This window comes from Dermochelys coriacea, chromosome 1 (assembly GCF_009764565.3).
Source record: "Dermochelys coriacea isolate rDerCor1 chromosome 1, rDerCor1.pri.v4, whole genome shotgun sequence".
Taxonomy (NCBI): domain Eukaryota; kingdom Metazoa; phylum Chordata; order Testudines; family Dermochelyidae; genus Dermochelys; species Dermochelys coriacea.
Window position 1 is genome coordinate 297,092,817 of NC_050068.2, and position 23,133 is coordinate 297,115,949.

The window sequence follows — 23,133 nt, forward strand, 5'->3', positions numbered from 1 at the left end:
GAGCTTGGCTGTAGACAATGGATCATGTGGTTTGGTCAGGATGAAAGCTGGAGGCATGTAGGTAGGCATAGCGGTCAGTAGGTTTCCAGTATAGAGTGGTGTTTATGTGACCATCGCTTATTAGCACCGTAGTGTCCAGGAAGTGGATGTCTTGCGTGGACTGATCCAGGCTGAGGTTGATGGTGGTTGATGCCAAAAATATTGGCATACTGTGGGGCCATGCGGGTACCCATAGCAGTGCTGCTGATTTGAGGGTATACATTGTCCCCAAATGTGAAATAGTTATGGGTGAGGACAAAGTCACAAAGTTCAGCCACCAGGTTAGCCGTGACATTATCGGGGATACTGTTCCTGACGGCTTGTAGTCCATCTTTGTGTGGAATGTTGGTGTAGAGGGCTTCTACATCCATAGTGGCTAGGATGGTGTTTTCAGAAAGATCACCGATGGATTGTTGTTTCCTCAGGAAGTCAGTGGTGTCTCGAAGATAGCTGGGAGTGCTGGTAGCGTAGGGCCTGAGGGGGGAGTTTACATAGCCAGACAATCCTGCTGTCAGGGTGCCAATACCTGAGATGATGGGGTGTCCAGGATTTCCAGGTTTATGGATCTTGGGTAGCAGATAGAATATCCCTGCTCGGGGTTCTAGCGGTGTGTCTGTGCGGATTTGCTCTTGAGCTTTTTCAGGGAGTTTCATGAGCAGATGGTGTAGTTTCTGTTGGTAACCCTCAGTGGGATCAGAGGGTAATGGCTTGTAGAATGTGGTGTTGCGCTACATTGATGACATCTTCATCATCTGTTTTTTTTTCTCTCCTGCTGGTAATAGCTCACCTTAACTGATCGATTCATTCTGGTGTGTATGGTAACACCCATTGTTTCATGTTCTCTGTATATATAAAATCATCCTACTGTATTTTCCACTGAATGCATCCAGTGAAGTGAGCTGTAGCCCACGAAAGCTTATGCTCAAATAAATTTGTTAGTCTCTAAGGTGCCACAAGTACTCCTGTTGTTTTTGCGGATACAGACTAACACAACTGCTACTCTGAAACCTTTAGTGTGACATCTTATCAGGAACCTTTCTTCAGAAATCTCTACATCTATTGGTAAGAAATCAAATGACATTCTAAATAATTGCATACAAAAAAACCCTTGCAAAATAGGTTAGAAGAATTGTTCTCTTTGTCTTCTGGTGTTGAGTTAAAAATCAGTTTAATGTTTCAAGGCACCAACACGGTTAGAATTTTATACCTGCAAATATTTACCTATGCACTATTACACAGTAACATCAATGTATTAATAAATAGTTTGTGCAATTCTGAGAAGCAATCTATAAAGGAATGTTAGCTATACAGTAGGCACATATATTATAATACAAATAGAAAACAAAATTCCTAGAAAAAGCATGTTGAGCACCTTTGTGGCACGGGTTATATTTCTTGTGCTAAACACTATGTAAACCTTAACTTACAAAAACTGCACTCTCACAATAATTGGTTATTTAAATCTTTCTTTTCTGGGTGGTTGGCTCTAGGTCATGGGATCACTCTTAGGCGCAGAAGCCTCTGTCATTGGTTGTAATGGGCTGTCTTGTTCATTCAACTGTAAACTCAAGTTTTCAGAAGTTAGAAGGGAAGAATTAAAGACAATTTCACTTAAGTCTGATTTTATGGATACTAAATGTGGATCTTGAAAACTTAAAGTTTTCTCCACTAAAACCTGTGTATTTTCTCGTGTCATTCCCATGTCTGATGGTGATTTCCTTTTCATTCTTGTATATGATTTGTCCAGATTCTCCATGCCTTGCTCAGTTTTCTGAAATCGCCCAAAGAACCAGATGAAGAACCCAAACAAAGCAAAAGCAAGCAAACTTGGAATAAACGCCAGGCATTTGACATCAAGGCTAGTCCCTGTATATCTGCTATGCAAGAACATGTCTCCCTCAGCATAAGTCCTGTTAGTCAGAGGGTTTGTGTTATTTGATCTCCAATCCCAGGATAACTTGGTTCTGTTAAGGTCCTTTAAGCTTTCTGAGTCCTCCACTGTGTAGATCTTCTGTCCAGGACCAATATATTGACCATATTCATGAGGTTTGTAAAATATTTGATTCTTCCACATATTTAGATCCAAGATTAAAACCAGAAAGATAATTCCATAATTAAACCATTTACCTGTTTGAAAAAAGAAAACAATGTTATCTGATGTCCTTTTTATAAGTATCACAACCGTGCTGATACAGTAAATGCCCCTCAGATAAAATGTTTCATTCAATTAACTTGTAAAACAAAGTTATAATGAAATTCTCAGCAGACCCAGATTTATTCTTGAATCTTTCTTAGTATTTCATAATTATGTCTAGGCATGTAATAAATCATTTCGTAGAGCAGTACAACAGTATATCAATTGAATTCATACTGCAGTTTGTAGGTGACCTGTTGATTAAATTATTAGGTGATGTGGTTTACATCAATCAATCTAAAAAGAACTCATTTCAGGATTTTAAAAATAGTTGCATGAAAATTCTCCTTGAAAAGGCTACATTTGATAGAACTCGTTGTATGCTAGCGGTGAGATGCTTTGAAAAGATGACAGTAACATTGCTTAAATAGGATGTACTGTGATTGATTAGTACTCATGCAGTGAAGCCCAGACATATGTACGTGGGAGGTATGGTGGTTCTGAGACATGGTATCCAAAGTACATACAAGATACTACTAACTATTCTTTGCATAGATGCTATTGCAGTATTGTCAGAGCCTACTTATTAACTGGAAACATCTTAAGAACTTACCTTGACATGGTATTAGCAATGTCCAAGAATTCATCACATTCACACACAGTTAAAGACATTTTTAGGACTGTGGATGAACAAGTATATCTAACTGCTGCATTATGTGATTTTGCACATAAGACACTACGGAGTATATTTGCTGGTAATTACCAATGTTGAGCTGTGTTGATGTTTAGTTTTAGTAAATAAAAATATACACATGAAACAGAATCTCAAAGATGAGTTACTTTATTGGTTTGAGAGTAGCAGCCATGTTAGTCTGTATTCGCAAAAAGAAAAGGAGTACTTGTGGCGCCTTAGAGACTAACAAATTTATTAGAGCATAAGCTTTCGTGAGCTACAGCTCACTTCCAATGTAGCTCACGAAAGCTTATGCTCTAATAAATTTGTTAGTCTCTAAGGTGCCCCAAGTACTCCTTTTCTTTTATTGGTTTGGTAATCAGTGGTGTGGTTGAAATTACTGTCAGGCTGTGCACTCATGTTCTGCCATTAATTTGAATGTCTCAGTAAAGTAACTCCTTATAGTTTGGTATTTGTATTTATGTTTTTAAAGTGATATTTTAACCCAGATGGCCATTCTGAATGAGAATAAACATGAGCATTAATTTTTGTGGCCCTATCCAGAAACTACATTACTGAAAGACCAGGGAGGAAATTCTTCTGTCAGTTTCAAGAGTATAAGTCTTCAGAAACACCACTGAAGTTATTGGTATTATTCTGGATTTTCATCAGCATAGCTGAAAGCAAAAGTTAGCCCCATATTTCCTATTACTTTAGTCCCTTAAATGGTCCCTGAGACATTAATAATACTCATAAAAATGTAAACTAAACACAAAATACCAAGAAACACAAATACAAATTCTAAACCACCATGCCCCTAGATGCAAAACTAGGGTTTTATTGCACCCAAAACATCTTTTGTGCATGTCAGTTACCTTTGGAGTCCTGACTGCAACAGTAACCTGTTTTGTCATATTTTATGGCACCACACTCATCATCATACCTCTGCTGTATTTTTCACTCTGAATATAAAGATTCTTGCTGGGTTGCACATACAGTTCTGTTGGCGTGCCAAGCTCAGAGTTGGAAATAGGTAACTAGTGGTTTTCACACCTCCTCCCACACAGGCTATGAGGCCATCATCTGCATTCAGGAGGGTCCTCTAAAGCCTCTTCAGCCTTCCTGGAGGAGCTACCTCCTCACATGCTTTCTTCTCTGATTGGCACCACTAGGAAACAGGCTATGTTGCTGTGCTTTTTGTTTCCATGGAAACAAGGCAAGAGGCTCTGTAGAGAGCCTTGCTAGGTGTAGGGGATGGTAGGAAATGGGTGGACTGTTATGGGAATTTGTAGGAAGAGTATAATACTTTGCTTCAGGCTGACACACCTGCAAGTGAAGAGGGATAGGAGGAGTAATGGAAGAGATTGAAATTAGGAAAAAATTAAGCATAACGCAACATATGTTATACTTCTGTATAGATCTGTAGATGTCCAGTCCAAAAGGGAAATTACGAGTCTAGCCTCCTGCATAACACAGACCAAAGATCACCACACAATAATTTCAGCATCAGGTCCATAACATATAGTTGGGCTAGAGCATATCTTTTAGAAAGACATCCAGTCTTGACTTAAAGACTTCAAGTGATGGATAATCCACCAGATCATTTGGTAACTTGTTACAACGGTTAATTACCCTCAGTGTTAAAAATATTTGCCCTTTCTTCTAGAATTTTTCTCGCTTCAGCTTCCAGCCATTGGGTTTTCTTATGCCTTTGTATGCTAGATTAAAGAGCTCCTATCAGAAATATCTTCCCTGTGTAGGTGCTTATGCCCAGATCCAGAGACTTGATCGCAATCTCTAAGGCACAGATCCTTAAAGTATTTAGGGGCCTAACACCTAACCCATGGGTGTTAGGGCCCTAAATACTTTAAGGATCTGTGCCTTAGAGACTGCGATCAAGTTACCTCTTAACCTTCTTTGTTATAAATTAAATAGATTGAGCTTCTTAAATCTCTCACTGCAAAGCAAGTTTTACAGACTCTGAATCATTCTTCTGGCGCGTCTCTGAACCATATGCAGTCTTTCAACACATTTTTTAAAGTGTGGAGACCGCAACTGAATACTGTATTTCAGTACCAGTCCCACTAATGCCATATACTGAGTTCACACCACCTTCCTACTCACAAATTCTTCTATTCATTCCATCCAAGGATTATGTTAACCCTCTTAGATGTAGAATTGCACTGTGAGCTTATGTTCACGCGTTTATCCACCTAAGTTCTTTTTAGAGTCACTTCTTTCTAGTGTAGCCCCACCCTCGAGGCATAGCCTAAGTAGGGTGACCAGATGTCCCAATTTTATAGGGACAGACTCGATAATTTGGGGCTTTTTCTTATATAGGTGCCTATTACCCCATGCCCCCTGTCTCAATTTTTCATACTTGCTGTCTGGTCACCCTAAGCGCAAACCTCCTCCCTGATGCTGGCTACTTAGAGTGGCTTTTCCCCTCTCATCGTGTGAATAGAATCCTGTTATTTTTTTCTGAGGCTGGATGCCTTTACCCAAGGTGACTCTTCACTGTGCCAGAGAAACATGTCCCTTGGGAAAAAATGAATAATGCTACTAATGGGCAAGGAGTATAAAACCTAGTACATAAGACACAATAAAATACAGCAACAGAACCCCAGAAAAATAATGACACACCCCAAACAACAATATAACAAAGGGGGACTTTATTGGGAGCAGGAAAATAGGATCTGGGAAGGCAAAGGTTAGCCTTGTGCTAGCACATCAATAAACAGGTACTAGCACATGAGCAAATCAACAAATGTCCCAGTTCCCAACACTCACAACTCTTCCCAGCCACTAACTCCCAGCCTGCCAGCTTCCCAGGCAAGTGTGCATTGAAGATGAGTCTAGAGACAAGTGCTGCAGTGCTGTGAATGTTGGCCAGCTTAAACAAAAACAGTTCTCTTACTGTGTTTTCATTCCTGGTGGGGCATTGTCCTCCCCTGCAGGGCCGTAACTAGGGTGGGCGAGAGGGTCAGCTGCCAAGGGCGCAGAGCCGGCGGGGGTGCAAAAATGGGGCAGCGCAGGATCAGGACCAGCAGTGCCTGATCCCCCTGCAGGATTGGGCACAGCAGTGTTGCTGGAGTCCATGAGTGTAGTTTGGGGCAGGAAGGGCATTGCCCCTTCAAACAGAGGCCTTGGCTGGGAGTGGAGAGGGTTGTCCAGAGCTGCTTCTCCTGCCAGGTGCTTGGTGCCTCGGTGCCTGGATGACGTCTCCTGGGTCCCAGTGCCAGTTGTCTTCCTTCTGCTTGTGCTGGGCGCCCCATATGGCCACCACCCTGTTTTCTATACAATGGTTAGTACCTGCAAGGGTGGGATATGGTGGAAAGGGGGTGAGTGGGGGTGAAGAGTCAGTGGGGAAGGAAGGGGGATGGGATAGGGCAGGGGGAAGAGAAGGGGATAGGAGAATGCATCTCTGTAGCAGTTGGGTCTCCTCAGTTAAGCTGGCCTCCCACTCCCTTCCCGAGCACTGACAGCCCATCTCCAGTGTATACCCCTGCTGAAGGTACCCCCTCCAGTGCCCTCCAAATGCCCCCGCCAATAATCCCTAAATATCCCACACAGACACCCCCAGCACCTTTCCAAATAACCCCTCCAGTTCCTCCTCTCTCTCCCCCTGGTAGTGTCTTCTATTTGAATACTTGAAATATGGTAACCCTGGGGGTTGCTCCATTCTCACAGCCTTGGTTTCTGGAGCTGGCGGGAGCGAGTCCATCCTGGCAGCAGCCGCCTACCCCCAGCACCTGGGCTGGGCACCAGGCTCAATGCAATGGCTGTGTGACCACAAGCCCAGAAGCCATGGGGCTGGGGCAGGGCAGCCAAGGGGAGCAAGGGGAAGTTCCGCTCTGTGCGCAGGGAGTGTGTGGAAAGTGATCTGGCAGCAATGGCAGGTAGGGTTGGAGTTGAAGGCTTTGGTAGCCATATGGTTGTAATTCATAGAGTAGACCCCACTTGATGCTCCGAGGCCTGGCACTCCAGGAGCTGGCAAACTCTGAAGAGGGGTTACACTAGGGCGGGGACTGGGGTGTGACCGGGTTGCTGAGAGGTAGGAGCCCACGGGGGATGAGTACTCCAGGGAGCTCCTCAGGGAGCATCTCATGGCAGCCAGGCTCCATGGGCAGAAGCTGGCTCCAGGGGGGATCACCCGTCGGCACCAGGCTCCTTCAGGACAGAGGCAAGAGCATGTCAGGGGTGCAACTCGGAGCTGTGATGCCCACCCTGCCTGGGGAGCACCTGACTGTGCAGAGGTGGCCCAGCTCAGGGAGCAGGGCAAGGATGGCTTCCAGGCAGCCAGCCAGCACTGTAGCTCCAACAGCACAGAGAGCCAGGGGTCTGAGTGGGCCGGGCAGCTTACACCAGCTTCTGAGCTGCTGGCTCCTAGCAGGAAGCAGTGGTTTTCAAACTGTGGGGTGCAACCACTAGCGAGGTCCGCCCCACAGTTTGACAATCTCTGTGCTAAATGGGAGGCAGAAATCTGGGGGGACCACATGACCCCATGTGCCTCCCACACGTCACCTTTAGGGGGTGCAAATATGATTGCTCACCCCAGGCACTAAAATGCTTAGTTATGGCTCTGCTCACCTGGCTCCAAGTCCGGAGTCCTGTGGAAGTCTTGGCTGGTTCTCAGTAGCTAGCACCAGGTCATATCTCTGCCTCTCTGGATGCTGGTCTCAGCAGGGCTGGAATGGCCTGACTCATGGACTGGATCCCACAGCAGCTCAGAGCCCCCATCTATGGGGAGTGGGACCTAAGCTGTTCTGCCTCTCTCTCAGCTCCCAACTCAAAAGAAGCTCAAAACTGAAATTAAATCTAGTCTCTTTGCCTCTGAGTTGGGCTGACCCTTCCCCTGGAGGGAGCTGAGCAGCCCTGGTTCATCATTGGCCCAGCAACTGCTTTTCCAGATCACCCCATGCAGAAGCCTCATTATTGGGCTCAGCAGGTGGTTCCAGTCCATTCTGTCCCCACCACTGCTCCAAGCATGTGGGGAAATGGTGTTGGAGGCTTTGGTAGCCATATGGTTGTAATTCATAGAGTAGACCCCGCTTGATGCTCCGAGGCCTGGCACTCCAGGAGCTGGCAAACTCTGAAGAGGGGTTACACTAGACACAGTAACCCATCCTGTAGTTGTGACATCTATCCTTTGTTCCTACATGTGCAACTTCCATATAATGTGTTAGAATGTATATTGTCTGAATCAGCCTAGCTAACCAAGCAATCCAGATTGCTGTATAGGGCTGACTTATCATTATTTACTTCTCACACCACCAATCTGTGTGTCATCTGCGAACCTTACCAGCAATTTTTTTCTCAGATTAATGATAAAGATAATGAATGGGAATGGGACCAAAACCAAGACTATCGCTGCAAGACTCCACTAGAAACCACCTATTTGATGATTTCCAGCTTTCATCTACAGTATTTCACATTTTGTAGACGAAAACAGAAGCTGGGAAACTGGAGTCACTCATTATGAAATCTTAATGTCAGCCACATCTAAACAAATAGTTGTAAGCAATGGTCCCACCATTGCTCTAGCATGGGTTCAGCTCCACTCATGTTCATTCAGTCAGGAGCACTAGCATACAGTGGCCACTGGCATTTTTGCCACTATGTTATTTAGCCTTGCCCACAGCAGGGCTTTAGCACAGAAGCTGCCTGAAGTGGGAGTTTAAGAATGGTCATACTGGGTCAGACCAATGGTCCATGTAGCCCAGTATCCTGTCTTCCGACAGTGGCTGGTGCCAAATGCGTCAGAGGGAGCGAACAAAACAGGGCAATTTGTCCAGTGATGCATCCCCTGTTGTCCAATCCCAGGATCCAGCAGTCAGAGGTTTAAGGACATCTGGAGCATGAGGTTGTGTCCATGACCATCTTGGCTAATAGCCATTGATGGACCTATCCTCCAGGGTCTTCGCTAATTTTTTTAACCCAGTTATATTTTGGCATTTACAGCACCTCCTGGCAATGACTTCCACAGGTTGACTGTGCGTTGTGTGAAGTATTTCCTTATGTTAGTTTTAAACCTGCTGCCTATTCATTTCATTGGGTGACCCCTTGTTTGTGAGTGAGGTGAACCTTTTCCTATTCACTTTTCCCATACCATTCACAATTTTATAGCCCTCTGTCATCTCCCTCCCTCAGTCACTGCTTTTCCAAGCTGAACAGTCCCATTCTTTCTACTCTGTTATAATTCTTGACGTCTGATTTGTGTTCATTTATTCTTTTATGTAGAGACTGTTCAGTTTGGCCAATGTACATGGCAGAGGGGCATTGCTGGCACATGATGGCATATATCACATTGGTAGATGTGCAGGTGAACGAGTCTCTGATAGTGTGGCTGATGTGATTAGGCCCTATGATGGTGTCTCCTGAATAGATATGTGGACACAGTTGGCAACGGGCTTATAAAATTCAAAAACCAGTCGGAGAACACTTCAGTCTCTTTGGTCACTCGATTACAGACCTAAAACTGGCAATTCTTCAGCAAAAAAACTTGAAAAACAGACTCCAACGAGAGACTGCTGAATTGGAATTAATTTGCAAACTGGATACAATTAACTTAGAATTAACTTAACTTTGAATAAAGACTGGGAGTGGATGTGTCATTACACAAAGTAAAACTATTTCCCCTTGTTTATTTCCCCTCCTACTGTTCTTGTAAAGTGGTGGAAATGGCCCACCTTGATTATCACTACAAAAGGTTCTGCTCCCCGCCCCGCTCTCCTGCTGGTAATAGTTCACCTTTCCTGGTCACTCTTGTTACATTCTGTATGGTAACACCCATTGTATCATGTTCTCTGTGTATATGAAATCTCCCACTATATTTTCCACTGTATGCATCCGAAGAAGTGAGCTTTAGCTCACGAAAGCTTATGCTCTAAAACATTTGTTAGTCTCTAAGGTGCCACAAGTACTCCTTTTCTTTTTACGGATACAGACTAACACGGCTGCTACTCTGAATACATCCTTGAAACATACATCCCATTGAAATCTCTGGGACTACCCATGTGTTTGAAATTAAGCAAGTGCATAGGGACTTTGCTAGATGAGGACCTTATATATGAACAAATCTTTTAATTGAAAGGTGTTTTTTAAAACAATCAGTCAATGAAAATGAGAAACGTTGTATTTTTACATTAGCTATATGCCCCTGTTATTTCACAGAGAAAGTGTAATGTATCTCTGTATGGACCTGTGGTAGTAATCCATCTATTATTTCCATTAACTTTTCTAATAAAGTTATTTCACTATCTCTTCTATTGATGTTGCATTCACTTCAAAGTTTTTAGCAGATTAGTTCTTTTATATTTCAGTGGTATAATGAAACATTGGTTTTCAAAAATGCGATTGTCAAGGCAATTTTGTTTTTGTAGCTGATGAAAAGTAATAAAACAACAGGCTAATTAATTTTAAAAGTTACTACATCGACCAACATGTCTTTAATCAGCTGAACGAATGACTGCACAACTGAGATTAAGATGATATTCCTTCCTGCTGGGACCAAAACACCACAAACACCTGTTTTGTGTTTCTTTTTCTTTCTTTTGCTTGTTTGTTTTAATGTCTTGATGTCATTAGGTATGACTGTGTGGGTCATATGATGAGCCAGTTTGGTAAATTAAATGGAAACAATGTGTTGTAGACAGAAGAACTATGAGTGGCTCTAAACTACCTGGGGATTCCCACTAGAGTGACATGGGAATTCCCACCTACCCAGATTTGCCAGGTTTATGTCTCCTTTATACCAGAAAAGTAGCACAAAGGGACCCAAGTGGATCCAAAGGTTGAGTCCTCAGTCTAGCAGATATTCCTGGATATCTATGTTTAAAATGAGGGGACCTTTTATCTTAGAATTTGCTCTCACAGTTAAAGTAGGGATTTTTCATTTTACCCTTTCCAGCATTGCACCTACTTTTGTCCATTAAATATTGAATTATGTCCACTTTTAAAAGGTCTCCAAAGGCATATGTGTAAGTACACACAGGAGTTGGGTGTCAGACACCTGGGTTGCAATCCCAATGACGCTGACTTGCTGTGTGATCTGGACAAGGCACTCAGCCCAAAATCTTCAAAACTGGCCTCTGATTTGAGGTGCCTTTGTTCTGGTGGGTCCAGATTGTGAGACCACTCCTGAAAGCCTGTCCCAGGTGTAGCTGGGGACCCACAGTTCCCACTGAGGCCAATGGAATTGTGGCTGTGCATATTGTGGCATCCAAAACCAGAGTCTACTTCAGAAAATATTGGCCGTAACCTCTTTTGTCTCAGTTTCCCCACATGTAATGTGTGGATAAAAATGCTCACAAGTCTCTGTAACGCACTCAGGTAGCTGCGTGCTTTGCTGTTTGCTGGTGTTATTCAATAAATGCATACACACATACTGTGCACAGCTGAACCAAAGAGGAAACCCTCTGAGATTTCTCTCAGATCTTGTATGCCCGGATTGCTTTGTTTTTGCCTCTAACTGTTCTATTTTTGCCTACAGGCTCCCTCAGGCATCTCTGTGCAGACAGTGCTCATCCTGGACCTAGACATGCTACTTTTGGGTTATCTCCACAAGCCATCCTTGCCATTTAGATAACAACCACCACTGAGACACTTTCTCTGCTGGCTGGATTTCCCAGTCCTTTCTGAGATGAGCATTAAGGCCTCTCCAAAAATTGCCCAATAAGGAGTCTTAGTGAATGGTGAGCCCAATATTCCCCACCCCTCTGTTTTGACTCTTGACACACAGCATTTCCAACTTGAACCCTATCCATAGAGTTCAGGTGGCTCAAGACTCTGGATCTCCTGTGTGGTAGAATAATATGTTGGTATTAAAAATACCACCCTGGCCTCTAGATGCATTTTTAACAACGAAAGAATATGAAGGTTCAGTAACAACATTTACTTTTAAATAGTACAGATTTCCCTAGGTACTGTAGAAACTAGGCTACACTGTGTATTTTTGTAAACTGCAGCCCAGGAAGGAAAGCACATACACTGCAGTGAACCATCTGTTAAAGGAAATCCAGATGATTTAAGCAGATGCAAAAATTCAAGCTCTTTCTGATATTCAGAGATAAAAGCAAGTATGAAAACAGGATACAAATATTTAACATGGACTAAACACACACTAGGAATTCCTAGGTACAAAAAAATTAAAGCAGGAAGCAATACTGTCTTTCCAGGAAAAAGGAGATTTTTTTTTTAATAAAAAACGACAATTAACTAAAGCATGAGAACTAGGGCTGGAAGATGTTAGTTCTGCCGTATTGCCAAGTCCAAAAGGTTTAAAAATCATGAGATTGGCTTAAAAACAATACATTGAGGGTTCTTTGTATTTGTCTTCTGGGTTTGTTTGGTGTGGGGTTGGGTTTTTTGAGCCTTTGGAGTGCGCTCAAGTAGTGCTTTAAAGCTTTTCTCTGCAACCATGAAGTCTATTTTTTTAAATGGGCGCTGAGATTCTTGTGCAATCACATGACTCCAGGCTCCAAGAAAAACACCAAATAACACAAGACTTATGATAAAATCATGAGCTTTGTAACCATAAAATCTTCAAGCCGCACTGAATAGAGCAAAAATACACTGAGCATAGCAGAGAAAAAGTGGCTAAGCAACCCTTTGCACTTACCTGCTCTTGATGCTGCTCTAATTTAGGCTGACTTGCAACAGCCTCATGGCCAAAGGAGCAGCCCAGTATCCGGGGGGCAAAGGAGCAGCCCAACTATGCCCCCTTTTCTCCAGTCATGCTCCCTTTTCCCTGTTCTGCTAGTGGCAGCCAGGTCTGTGCCAGCACAGAACTACCCTTACATGTGTGTGCTCTTTCACTAGGCTGGTTTTACTAACAGATTACACTGGGGATGCTATAGAAACCAGCTGCACCCACATCAGATCTGGACCAGGGATCAAAATCTAAACCCAGGTAAAGACCTCAGGGGTGGACAATATTCAGAGTCTGGATGTCTGGATCCAGATCGCAATTTTGCAGCTTGAGCTCCTCCCTATACTAAACTAAACATTGTTTCCATCCCCAGACTCCTATACTTGACCATTATTATTAACAAGAAAGGGAATTTCTTTTCCAAAAAAGATATGTTAGAATTAGGCATTCTTATTAGGCTACTGTCTTAAATATTTTAATTGGTTATTCTTGATTTTTTCATTAGCTCCTTGATTTGAATTGAGAATTGCTATATCTGCACACAGTAACTAGAGCTTGAAAATGCTGTAAAATGATGGAGAGCTGACGGCAAGAACAGATGGACCAGGTAAAACACCCACCCAAAGGAAGATTCTCATGCCATCTATGTTAACAGCTGCTTTTAGATATCCTGAAGGGTGGTGAAGCACTAAGATAAAACAAGCACTCAGTATCCAGGGTATGTGACATGCACTCAAATGGATTGATTTCTCTAGTAAATCTAATAAATGGGTCTTACTAATTCTGAGCGAAGAGAGAAAATATTCCTCAGTCCCTATTCATAAGCTCATTCTCATTCAAGAATGCCTCCTTTCCAAAAAATCAAAGAGGCCTCCATTTCTTTCTGCAGAGAATTCTATAATGCATAGGTATCCATTTCTCTTAGCTGGTCTGTTTTCAAACAGCAGCACAGACAGTAGTTAAAGGAAATCTTTCAACTGTTGTAGTTGTTTCTTTTTGTCACTACCTTATTTTCTTTAATGTTGCTCATTCTCCCTTCTCTTGCACAGCCTTCAACCATCAATACCCCTGACTTCTCTGCATCCCTGAGTCAATCTTCTTTGCCCTTTATTCCTTCTTCTTCCATTCATTGTTTTGTCATCTACACTCTGTACCACCCTTAATTCCTTTGTCTCCTTCTGTCACAGCACAGTCTCCCCCACCAACCATCAGCCATGGTTCACACTCCCATCCATTTCCTTGTCTCCTGCTCAAACAATAGTTAACAGGTCTGGATGAAATCTAGGGACCCTGTGCACTTGTGCCACAGCAAATTTCAGTACTGCCTCCTTACAAAACACCATGACTTCTCCACTGTTCTTGAATCCCATACCCACAACCCATGTCATATATCTGCTACTTTTGATACCTTCCTTGAGCTTTCTCTTCCTCTCCTTTCTCTCTCTACCCAAGACTTTACTGACTTCAAAGAGAAGATTTATGTACTCCCTTCACGTACACTTTTGCCCCTCCCCCTCTCTATTTTCTCCTCCTTTAGTCTGTATAGTGGCCTTGAGGTCACACACATGCTCCTAATTTCCATTCCCTCCTGAAATCCCTTTGTCTCTATCCCTTCACTGTTACTGGCCTCTCTTGCCATACTCTTACCTACTACCTCTTTTGTCTCTTTTCTCTCAGTTTTAAGACACAACCCATATAACACAACCTCCAAAACACCCCTTTCCCTCCATTTGTCTTTCCTACTACCAGCCCATCTCCCTTCTCCTTTTCAATGAGCAATTTACAATTGCTGCATTGATTTCCTTGCCTCTAGCTCACGTACGGTGACCTGATAAAATTGGGACTGGCCCGATATTTAACTCTTTGTTCCATGTCCTGATTGATGTATGTCGGGACTCCATTTGTCCCGATATTCAGGTAAAGAGGCGAGTGGGAGGCAGGCGCCAACTCCATAGGTGCTCCAGGGCTGGAGTACCCATTGGGAAAAATTAGCGGGTACTCCGCACCCACCAGCAGCCAACCTCCCCACTCCTTGCCTCCTTCTCCACCCCCCAGCACTTCTGCGCCCCCGCCACCTAATAGCTGTTGGCGGCATTAGGACTTTCTGGGAGGAGCGGGGATGCAGGCACTCAGGGGAGGAAGATGGGAAGAGGCAGGGGAGGGGCAGGGACTTGTGGGAAAGGGGTGGAATGGGGCGGGGCAAGGGCAGAGCAAGGGCGGGAAGAGGCAGCGGGCGGGCAAGCACCCACTAGACAGAGGGAAAGTCGGCGCCGTAGTAGGTGAGTGGTGGGCAGGGGGGTGAAGATGTGAGCGGTGGGCAGGGGTGTGAAAAGACGAGCAGCGAGTCAGCGACGGATGGGGAGGGTGAAGAGGCAAGCAGTGGGTGGGGGACTGAGGAGGGATGCAGCAAGCCAGCGGTGGGCCAGGGGATGAGGAAGGGCTCAGTGGCAGGATGTGGAGGGGCCCAAAAGGGGAGGGGACGGGACCTGGGGCAGAGTAGGGGTGGAGCTTGGAAGGAGTGGGGGTGGACTATGGGTGGAGCTGACGGCACCCCAACGTGTCCTGATATTTTATGGTCACCCTAAGCTCAGGGGTTCTCAGGACAAATTATTTGGTGGTCTCAGAGTGCGGCCACCAATTCTTGCTGGTGGCCACTCTCACACCTTGTCCTAAAATACTTAATTAGCTTTAGGAAAAACAAATAAATATGCACATATACATGTCCAAGTCATTGTAACTTATTTATTGCTAGCTAGTAAGTCTGCTGTGAAAAGTGATATTAAACATACAAGTACCACTTTTCACAACAGACTTAGCCCCAGCAAATCTGGGGACAAATTAAGCCCTAGATGAGGGATCGGGGGAGGCAGCCGATGCCAGGGGCGATGGGAGTGAGTGGGTAGCCAGGGGAGGCAGCTGGAGGGCAGAGCCTGAAGCCCCACGGCCAGAGTCTGAAGCCCCACCACCCAAGGGCTGAAGCCCAAAGAATGAGCCCCATCGCCCCTGGGAAGGTGGGGAACTCACCGGCTGCCTGCTCCTCCAATGTTGAGCCCTGGGTGTCTCCAGAGGGGGGCAGGACCCAACCCCTTCTGGAGGCCCCTGCAAATAACACCAAGGCTGTGCCACCAGGAGCACCAGGGAGGGAGAGGGGCTGCTGGCCCAGGAGGCTGTGGCCACAAGAAAAAACCCTGGTGGCTGCATGCGGCCATGGTGGTCGCATTTGAGAAACCCTACTCCAGCTCATGTCTAGATCCACTCCAGTCAGATTTCTGTTTCACTGAAAATGCCATCTCCAAAGTCTCACAAAATGTCCTCCTGTCTTAGCAATAGGTGCTCATTTCCATCCTCCTTGACCTTCAGTAATGTTCATCAATCCCTCCTTCTTGGCAACTTCTTTTCCCTTGCCTTTTGTGACCCTGTCCTCTCATGGTTCATCTACTTTCTCTCTGACCTCACCTTAGGCATATTCTTTGATGGCTCTTTCTCCTTCTATATGGGAATCCCACATGGCTCTATCATTGGCCCCTTCACTTATACTTTACTTCTGTATAATACTGTCTGCTACCATGGTTTCTACTACTTGCCCATGGTACCAAGTTTAAACTACCCATCCTCATGATGCATATTAGTACCCGTCAGCCCACATCTTACAGCCCCCTTTGCCCTCATGGCTCTTATACTGAACATGACTCAGTCATAGTTTAGGATTGGGTCCTTTATTTCTAAATTTGCCAAGAACATCTTCAACCCCTTTTGATTTGTGATCACTCTGCTGTCTGCTTCTGGTTAAAGGACTGATTAAAGTGTAGCTCTAGACAGTCTTTTCTGGATGAGAATGACTGGAATTAAGAAAGAATATAATCAAAAATCATACTGAAGCGATCTGAAAGCGGAACAGATCTGAAAATGTAATAAGATTCCTTAGTAGAATCATTTCAGATAAATACAATTTCTGCTTCAATGATAGGTAGTATTTAATGGCACGAGAAGTTGTGAACTCCTTGGAGAATTGTAGGCCTGTTTGGTTCATGGAATATATATTCTTGTTCTCTTCACTAATGGGTTATTTTGAAGAAAAAACATAATCTGGGTAAAAATCATTTGGTCAACAGATTCATCCCAGCAGAAAAGAGTACCGTGTGAGATAGCTATCACCACGTATAAGATTACATACCTGTTATATGTATGTGATATTCTTCCTTGAAGATCTTTTGGAAGTAAGGTAGTTTGAACTGCAGATGTGCATATGGCAAGCCAGGAAGATTTACATCAACATCACCCATGAAATGTGGAAATTCCCAATCCTGTTAAAGAAAGAACAGAAAAAATAACTTTTACAATATATTACCCCCCTATACAATGGTATAAATTAATAGCAGAAAAAGGATTCTGGCAAGTAATATGGCAAAACACAAAAATATGGCAAGTTCTTGGAATGTATTGGGGACAACATTTTGTTTCAGGGGAACAGCCATTTTAGAGTTGGTTCTGACTAACTGGGAGAAATTGGTTGATAATTTGAAGGCAAGTTGGGTAAAAGTGATCATGAAATTACAGATTTCATGATTCTAAGGAAAGGAGGGAGTGAAATTAGCTGAATAAGGAAAATTGACTTCAAAAAAGCAGACTTTAACAAACTCAGAGAACTGGAAGGTAAGGTCCCATAGGAAGAAAATCTAAGGGAAAAAAGGAGTTCAGGAGAGCTGGCAATTTCACAAAGAGACAATATTAAAGGTACAACAGCAAACTATTCTGATGCAAAGGAAAGATCAGAAGAATAGTAAGAGGCCAATATGGCTCCATCAGGAATTCTTTAATGATCTGAAAATCAAATAGGTGTCATGCAAAAAAATGGAAACATGGACAAATTGCTAAGGAGGAGTACCAAAGCACAAGCCCAAGCACCAAAGCACAAGCACGTAGGGACAAAATCAGAAAAGCTAAGGCACAAAAATGCACTACACCTAACAAAGGACATAAAAAGCAATTAAGTAGTTCTATAAATACATTTGGAGCAAGGGAAAGATAAGGAAAGTGTAGGCTCTCTACTTATCGGGGAAGGAGAGCTAATAATAGATGACAGAAACAAGGCTAATGCCTATTTTTGCTTCAGTCATCTCTAAAAGGGTAAATTGTGACCTGATACTTAACACAATTAATATTAATAACAAGGAAGAAGATGCAGAAAAGCAAAATAGTGAAAGAACAGGTCAAATAGTATTTAGGTAAATTAGATGTATTCAAATTAACAGGGCCTGGTGAAATTCATCCTATGGTACTTAAGGAACTAGCTGAAGCAATCTCAGAACCATTAGCAATTATCTCTGAGTACTCCTGGAGGATGAATGAGGTCCCAAAGGTATGGAGGGGGCAAACATAGTACCTATTTTTAAAAAGGGGAATAAAGAGGTCCCGGGGAATAACAGAACAGTCAGCCTAGCTTAGATATCTTGAAAGATACTGGAATGAATTATTAAACAATCAGTTTGCAAGGACCTAGAGGACAAAATGATTATGAGTAATAGCCAACATGGATTTGCCAAGAACAAATCATTCCAAATCAAACTAATTTCCTTCTTTGACAGGGTTATTGGCCTAGTGGATGGGAGGAACCTGTAGATGTAATATTTCTTAATTTTAGTAAGGCTTTTGACACAGTCCCACATGACAGTCTCATAAACAAACTATGGAAATGTGGTCTAGATGAAATCACTATAACGTGGGTGCAAAATGAGTTGACAGACTGTACTTAAAGAGTAGTTATCAATGGTTTGCTATCAAACTGTGGGGACATATCTAGGGGGGTTTACTTGGATAATGATGTGGAGAATATGCTTATAACATTTGTGGATGACACCAAGCTGTGAGGGGTTGCTAGCACTTTCGAGGAGGAGGATTAGATTTCAAAATGATCTTGACATATTGATGGATTGGTCTGAAATCAACAAGATGAAATTCACTACAGACAAGTGCAAAGTAGTAAACTTAGAAAGGAAAACTACAAAATGGGGAATAAGTGGCTAGGCAATAGTACAGACAGCAGTAGTACTTCTGATAATGATCTGAGGTTATAATCATTAAAAAAATGAATGAGAGTCAACAATGTGATGCAGTTGCCAAAAAGGCCAATATTCTATGTCCAGTTCTGAGTGCCACACTTTAAGAAAGATGTGAACAAATTGGAGAAAGTCCAGAGAACAACACAAATGATGAAAGGCTTCGAAAATCTTACCCACGAGGAAAAGTTAAAAAAATTGGGCACGTTTAGTCTTGAGAAAAGAAGACTATGGGGACTGGATAACCATCTTCAAAATATGTTAAGAAAATAGAGATTGATTGTTTTCCATGCCCTCTGAAGGTAGGACAAGAGGTAATTGGCTTAACTGCAGCAAGGGAGGTTTACGTTAGATATTAGGAAAAACTTTCTAAGTATAAGGATATTTAAGCACTGAAATAGGTTTCCAAGGGAGGTTGTGGAATCCACATCATTGGAGGTTTTTAAGAACAGGTTAGATAAACAGGATGGTCTAGGTATACTTGGTCCTGTCTCAGCACAGAGGACAGGACTAGATGTCCGCTCAAAGTCCCTTCCAGCCCTACATTTCTATGATTCTGTGCTTTTCTTTTATAGCCACCTGCTAGTGAATATTTCTATCTTAACCTTGAGTCAGCAACCCGAATTGGAATATTGTTTACATTAGAATATGTTATTTGATTATTACTTTAAATGCATATAATTATGCATTTAAATATTCACTTCAAAATGGTAATGATGAACCTATACTAATAGTATAGAAGCTTCCCGGAAACTAAGCCTTTCTTCCTATACTATATTATCATTGACTTTTAGCAATAAACCTGATTGATATTGGTTATTTTGTCTCTTGAATATATTTCATAACAATAGTAAAATACTAATTTTATACTAATAGTATAAAATTAATCTAAGCATATGTATGCCTATTCCTGGTATTTTAAAAAAAGGAAATTAGGTTATGATACACTTAATTATAAAACCTTAATCAGAAACTGATTCTTTTCACCTGCAGTAATAGTCTTAGCTCCTGTGATTAACTTGGCAAACAATTTATACATAACAAATCTGGCAAGAAGGGGCCTGATCCTGAAAGTGCTATGCATGCAGAACTCCAACAGAAGACAATTGCTCCCAATTTTTGTGTTAATTCTCACAGACATAACACTGTGGAACACACTATAATAATGTCTATCCCAGTTTTTTGAAGTGAATCCTTGACCTAAAGTGAGCCCCAGTATCATGATAAAATTTAAAAAAATCACCAGTTTTTAAATGCATATTGACCCACTAACCTTAAATTTAAAAAGTCACTCACATTATTCAAATTAGCAATAACATGTGCAAGGCAAAAGAAGCCTTACATGACCTTAGCAATAATAGGGATCTTAAAATACTAATTTCCCAAACTAGGATAGAAGTTGCATTTAAAGCCTTGTTTGTATTACAAGGAAATTAGTTTTAGATGTGTTAATCATGTATTGCTGCTTAGACAGTTTATTAAAGCACTATAAATCATATATAAATCATATATAAATGTCCTTATCACTGTTTCATGTATTAATTTGGCAAAGATGTTGCCTTGATAATACAAGTGACAGATGTTGAACCTGTTGACCAATATATGCTGGGCTAATTATATATCAATCGCATTATTAATATATATCATTGACATCACATATATTAATATGCATGAAGCACATAATATCAATATAACATTATATTGTATACATTTCCAGCAGTTACATGTCCTAAATTGGCCTATCTTTTTATAATCTTGTTTACTTATGCTAAGTATCTCATAACACTTTACAAATCTGAAGTCAGCTTTGGCGTTAGAAACTTCTTAAAGGCAAAATACATTAATGTTCTGCTCTGTACAAGCTGGGGAGGTATCTTCATGGACCAGTACCTGGAATGTTAGTACCCAAAACAAAAATAAGGAAAGGTCCAGAACAAGAAGTTAAGGAACTGGGATGAACTGGTGTGTTGGGATTTTAGTAACGTGTAAAGGGTTTTGTAGCTTGTAAAATCATCTAGTAAATACTAACAGCTGAAATGTATAAGTTTGGGAGCACACTTTCTCTGTGAGATTAATTTAAATATGCTGCGTGAGAAGCTTCCCGGAAACTAAGCCTTTCTTCCTATACTATATTATCATTGACTTTTAGCAATAAACCTGATTGATATTGGTTATTTTGTCTCTTGAATATATTTCATAACAAACCAAAGTGTGCTCAAACAATTGACTGTTCAATTTATCAACAGTCCTCAACACAAGCTGTCCCAGTGAGTTCAAATACTGCCTCCTATTTACTTGTTTGCAGTGTTGTTATAGTCATGTTGGTTCCAGGATATGAAAGAGACAAGACGGGTGAGGTAATATCTTTTACTGAACCAACTTCTGGTGGTGGAAGGCACAAGCTTTCAAGCTACAGAGCTCTTCTTCAGGTCTGGGGAAGGAAGCAGAGTGTCTGAGATAAATACAAATTTGGACAGACTGTCAAGAGAAGGGGTAACACATGTTCAAGGCAGCCACTTGAAATGAAGTGGGCGATTGGGGGTTAGATTTTCATGCATAAAGGTTTTGAAGTGGGAAATTAATAGATGGCAGGCAGTGTGTTGTGTGACAAATTGTTGTAATGAGCCAGTCTCCCTGCTAAGTTCATGGTTTTTGGTGGCTAGTAGAATGAAGAATTTAAGCATCTAGGCTCAGCTTTTGAAGGTGTTGTGCAGGTTTCCCTTGAGGATAAGTATATGGAGTGATCACTTTGTGAAAAGTGTTTACTCACAGGTGATATGGTGTTTTTGACTTTTATCATTTTTCTGTGTGAATTCATTTGAGTGCCCGGTAATTGTCTCATTTCACCTACATAGTTGTTATTGTGGTATTTGATGCACCAGATGAGGTACACCACATGTTGTGATAAGCATGTATAGGACCCATGAATCTTGAAAGGCATATTGTGTCTAGCAGTGGAGATATGTCTGTAGGTTTTGCATCTGTTGTTCTAGCGGGGTCTGGTACCACTTTCAGTTTAGGATGTCCTGGTCTATGATGAGCTTGCTTCTGATGATGAGCTTGGCAAGGTAGAATCATAGAATCATAGAATCATAGAATATCAGGGTTGGAAGGGACCCCAGAAGGTCATCTAGTCCAACCCCCTGCTCAAAGCAGGACCAAGTCCCAGTTAAATCATCCTAGCCAGGGCTTTGTCAAGCCTGACCTTAAAAACCTCTAAGGAAGGAGATTCTACCACCTCCCTAGGTAACGCATTCCAGTGTTTCACCACCCTCTTAGTGAAAAAGTTTTTCCTAGTATCCAATCTAAACCTTCCCCATTGCAACTTGAGACCATTACTCCTCGTTCTGTCATCTGCTACCATTGAGAACAGTCTAGAGCCATCCTCTTTGAAACCCCCTTTCAGGTAGTTGAAAGCAGCTATCAAATCCCCCCTCATTCTTCTCTTCTGCAGACTAAACAATCCCAGCTCCCTCAGCCTCTCCTCATAAGTCATGTGCTCTAGACCCCTAATCATTTTTGTTGCCCTTCGCTGTACTCTTTCCAATTTATCCACATCCTTCTTGTAGTGTGGGGCCCAAAACTGGACACAGTACTCCAGATGAGGCCTCACCAGTGTCGAATAGAGGGGAACGATCACGTCCCTCGATCTGCTCGCTATGCCCCTACTTATACATCCCAAAATGCCATTGGCCTTCTTGGCAACAAGGGCACACTGCTGACTCATATCCAGCTTCTCGTCCACTGTCACCCCTAGGTCCTTTTCCGCAGAACTGCTGCCGAGCCTTTCGGTCCCTAGTCTGTAGCGGTGCATTGGATTCTTCCATCCTAAGTGCAGGACCCTGCACTTATCCTTATTGAACCTCATTAGATTTCTTTTGGCCCAATCCTCCAATTTGTCTAGGTCCTTCTGTATCCTATCCCTCCCCTCCAGCGTATCTACCACTCCTCCCAGTTTAGTATCATCCGCAAATTTGCTGAGAGTGCAATCCACACCATCCTCCAGATCATTTATGAAGATATTGAACAAAACGGGCCCCAGGACCGACCCCTGGGGCACTCCACTTGACACCGGCTGCCAACTAGACATGGAGCCATTGATCACTACCCGTTGAGCCTGACAATCTAGCCAGCTTTCTACCCACCTTATAGTGCATTCATCCGGCCCATACTTCCTTAACTTGCTGACAAGAATGCTGTGGGAGACCGTGTCAAAAGCTTTGCTAAAGTCAAGAAACAATACATCCACTGCTTTCCCTTCATCCACAGAACCAGTAATCTCATCATAAAAGGCGATTAGATTAGTCAGGCATGACCTTCCCTTGGTGAATCCATGCTGACTGTTCCTGATCACTTTCCTCTCCTCTAAGTGCTTCAGGATTGATTCTTTGAGGACCTGCTCCATGATTTTTCCAGGGACTGAGGTGAGGCTGACTGGCCTGTAGTTCCCAGGATCCTCCTTCTTCCCTTTTTTAAAGATGGGCACTACATTAGCCTTTTTCCAGTCATCCGGGACTTCCCCCGTTCGCCACGAGTTTTCAAAGATAATGGCCAAGGGCTCTGCAATCACAGCCGCCAATTC

The 23,133-nt window shown here is 42.6% G+C and overlaps 1 protein-coding gene across 1 annotated transcript in view; it reads right to left on the bottom strand.

Moving 5' to 3' along the window:
- Positions 1-929: 929 nt before the first annotated feature.
- TMEM117 (transmembrane protein 117) overlaps positions 930-23,133 on the bottom strand; it is a 339,089-nt gene continuing 316,885 nt past the window's right edge. Inside the window, 2 exon segments of the mRNA XM_038421063.2 lie at positions 930-2,166; positions 16,670-16,799. Coding sequence (XP_038276991.1) covers positions 1,526-2,166; positions 16,670-16,799 — 771 coding nt within the window. The 3' untranslated portion in view covers positions 930-1,525.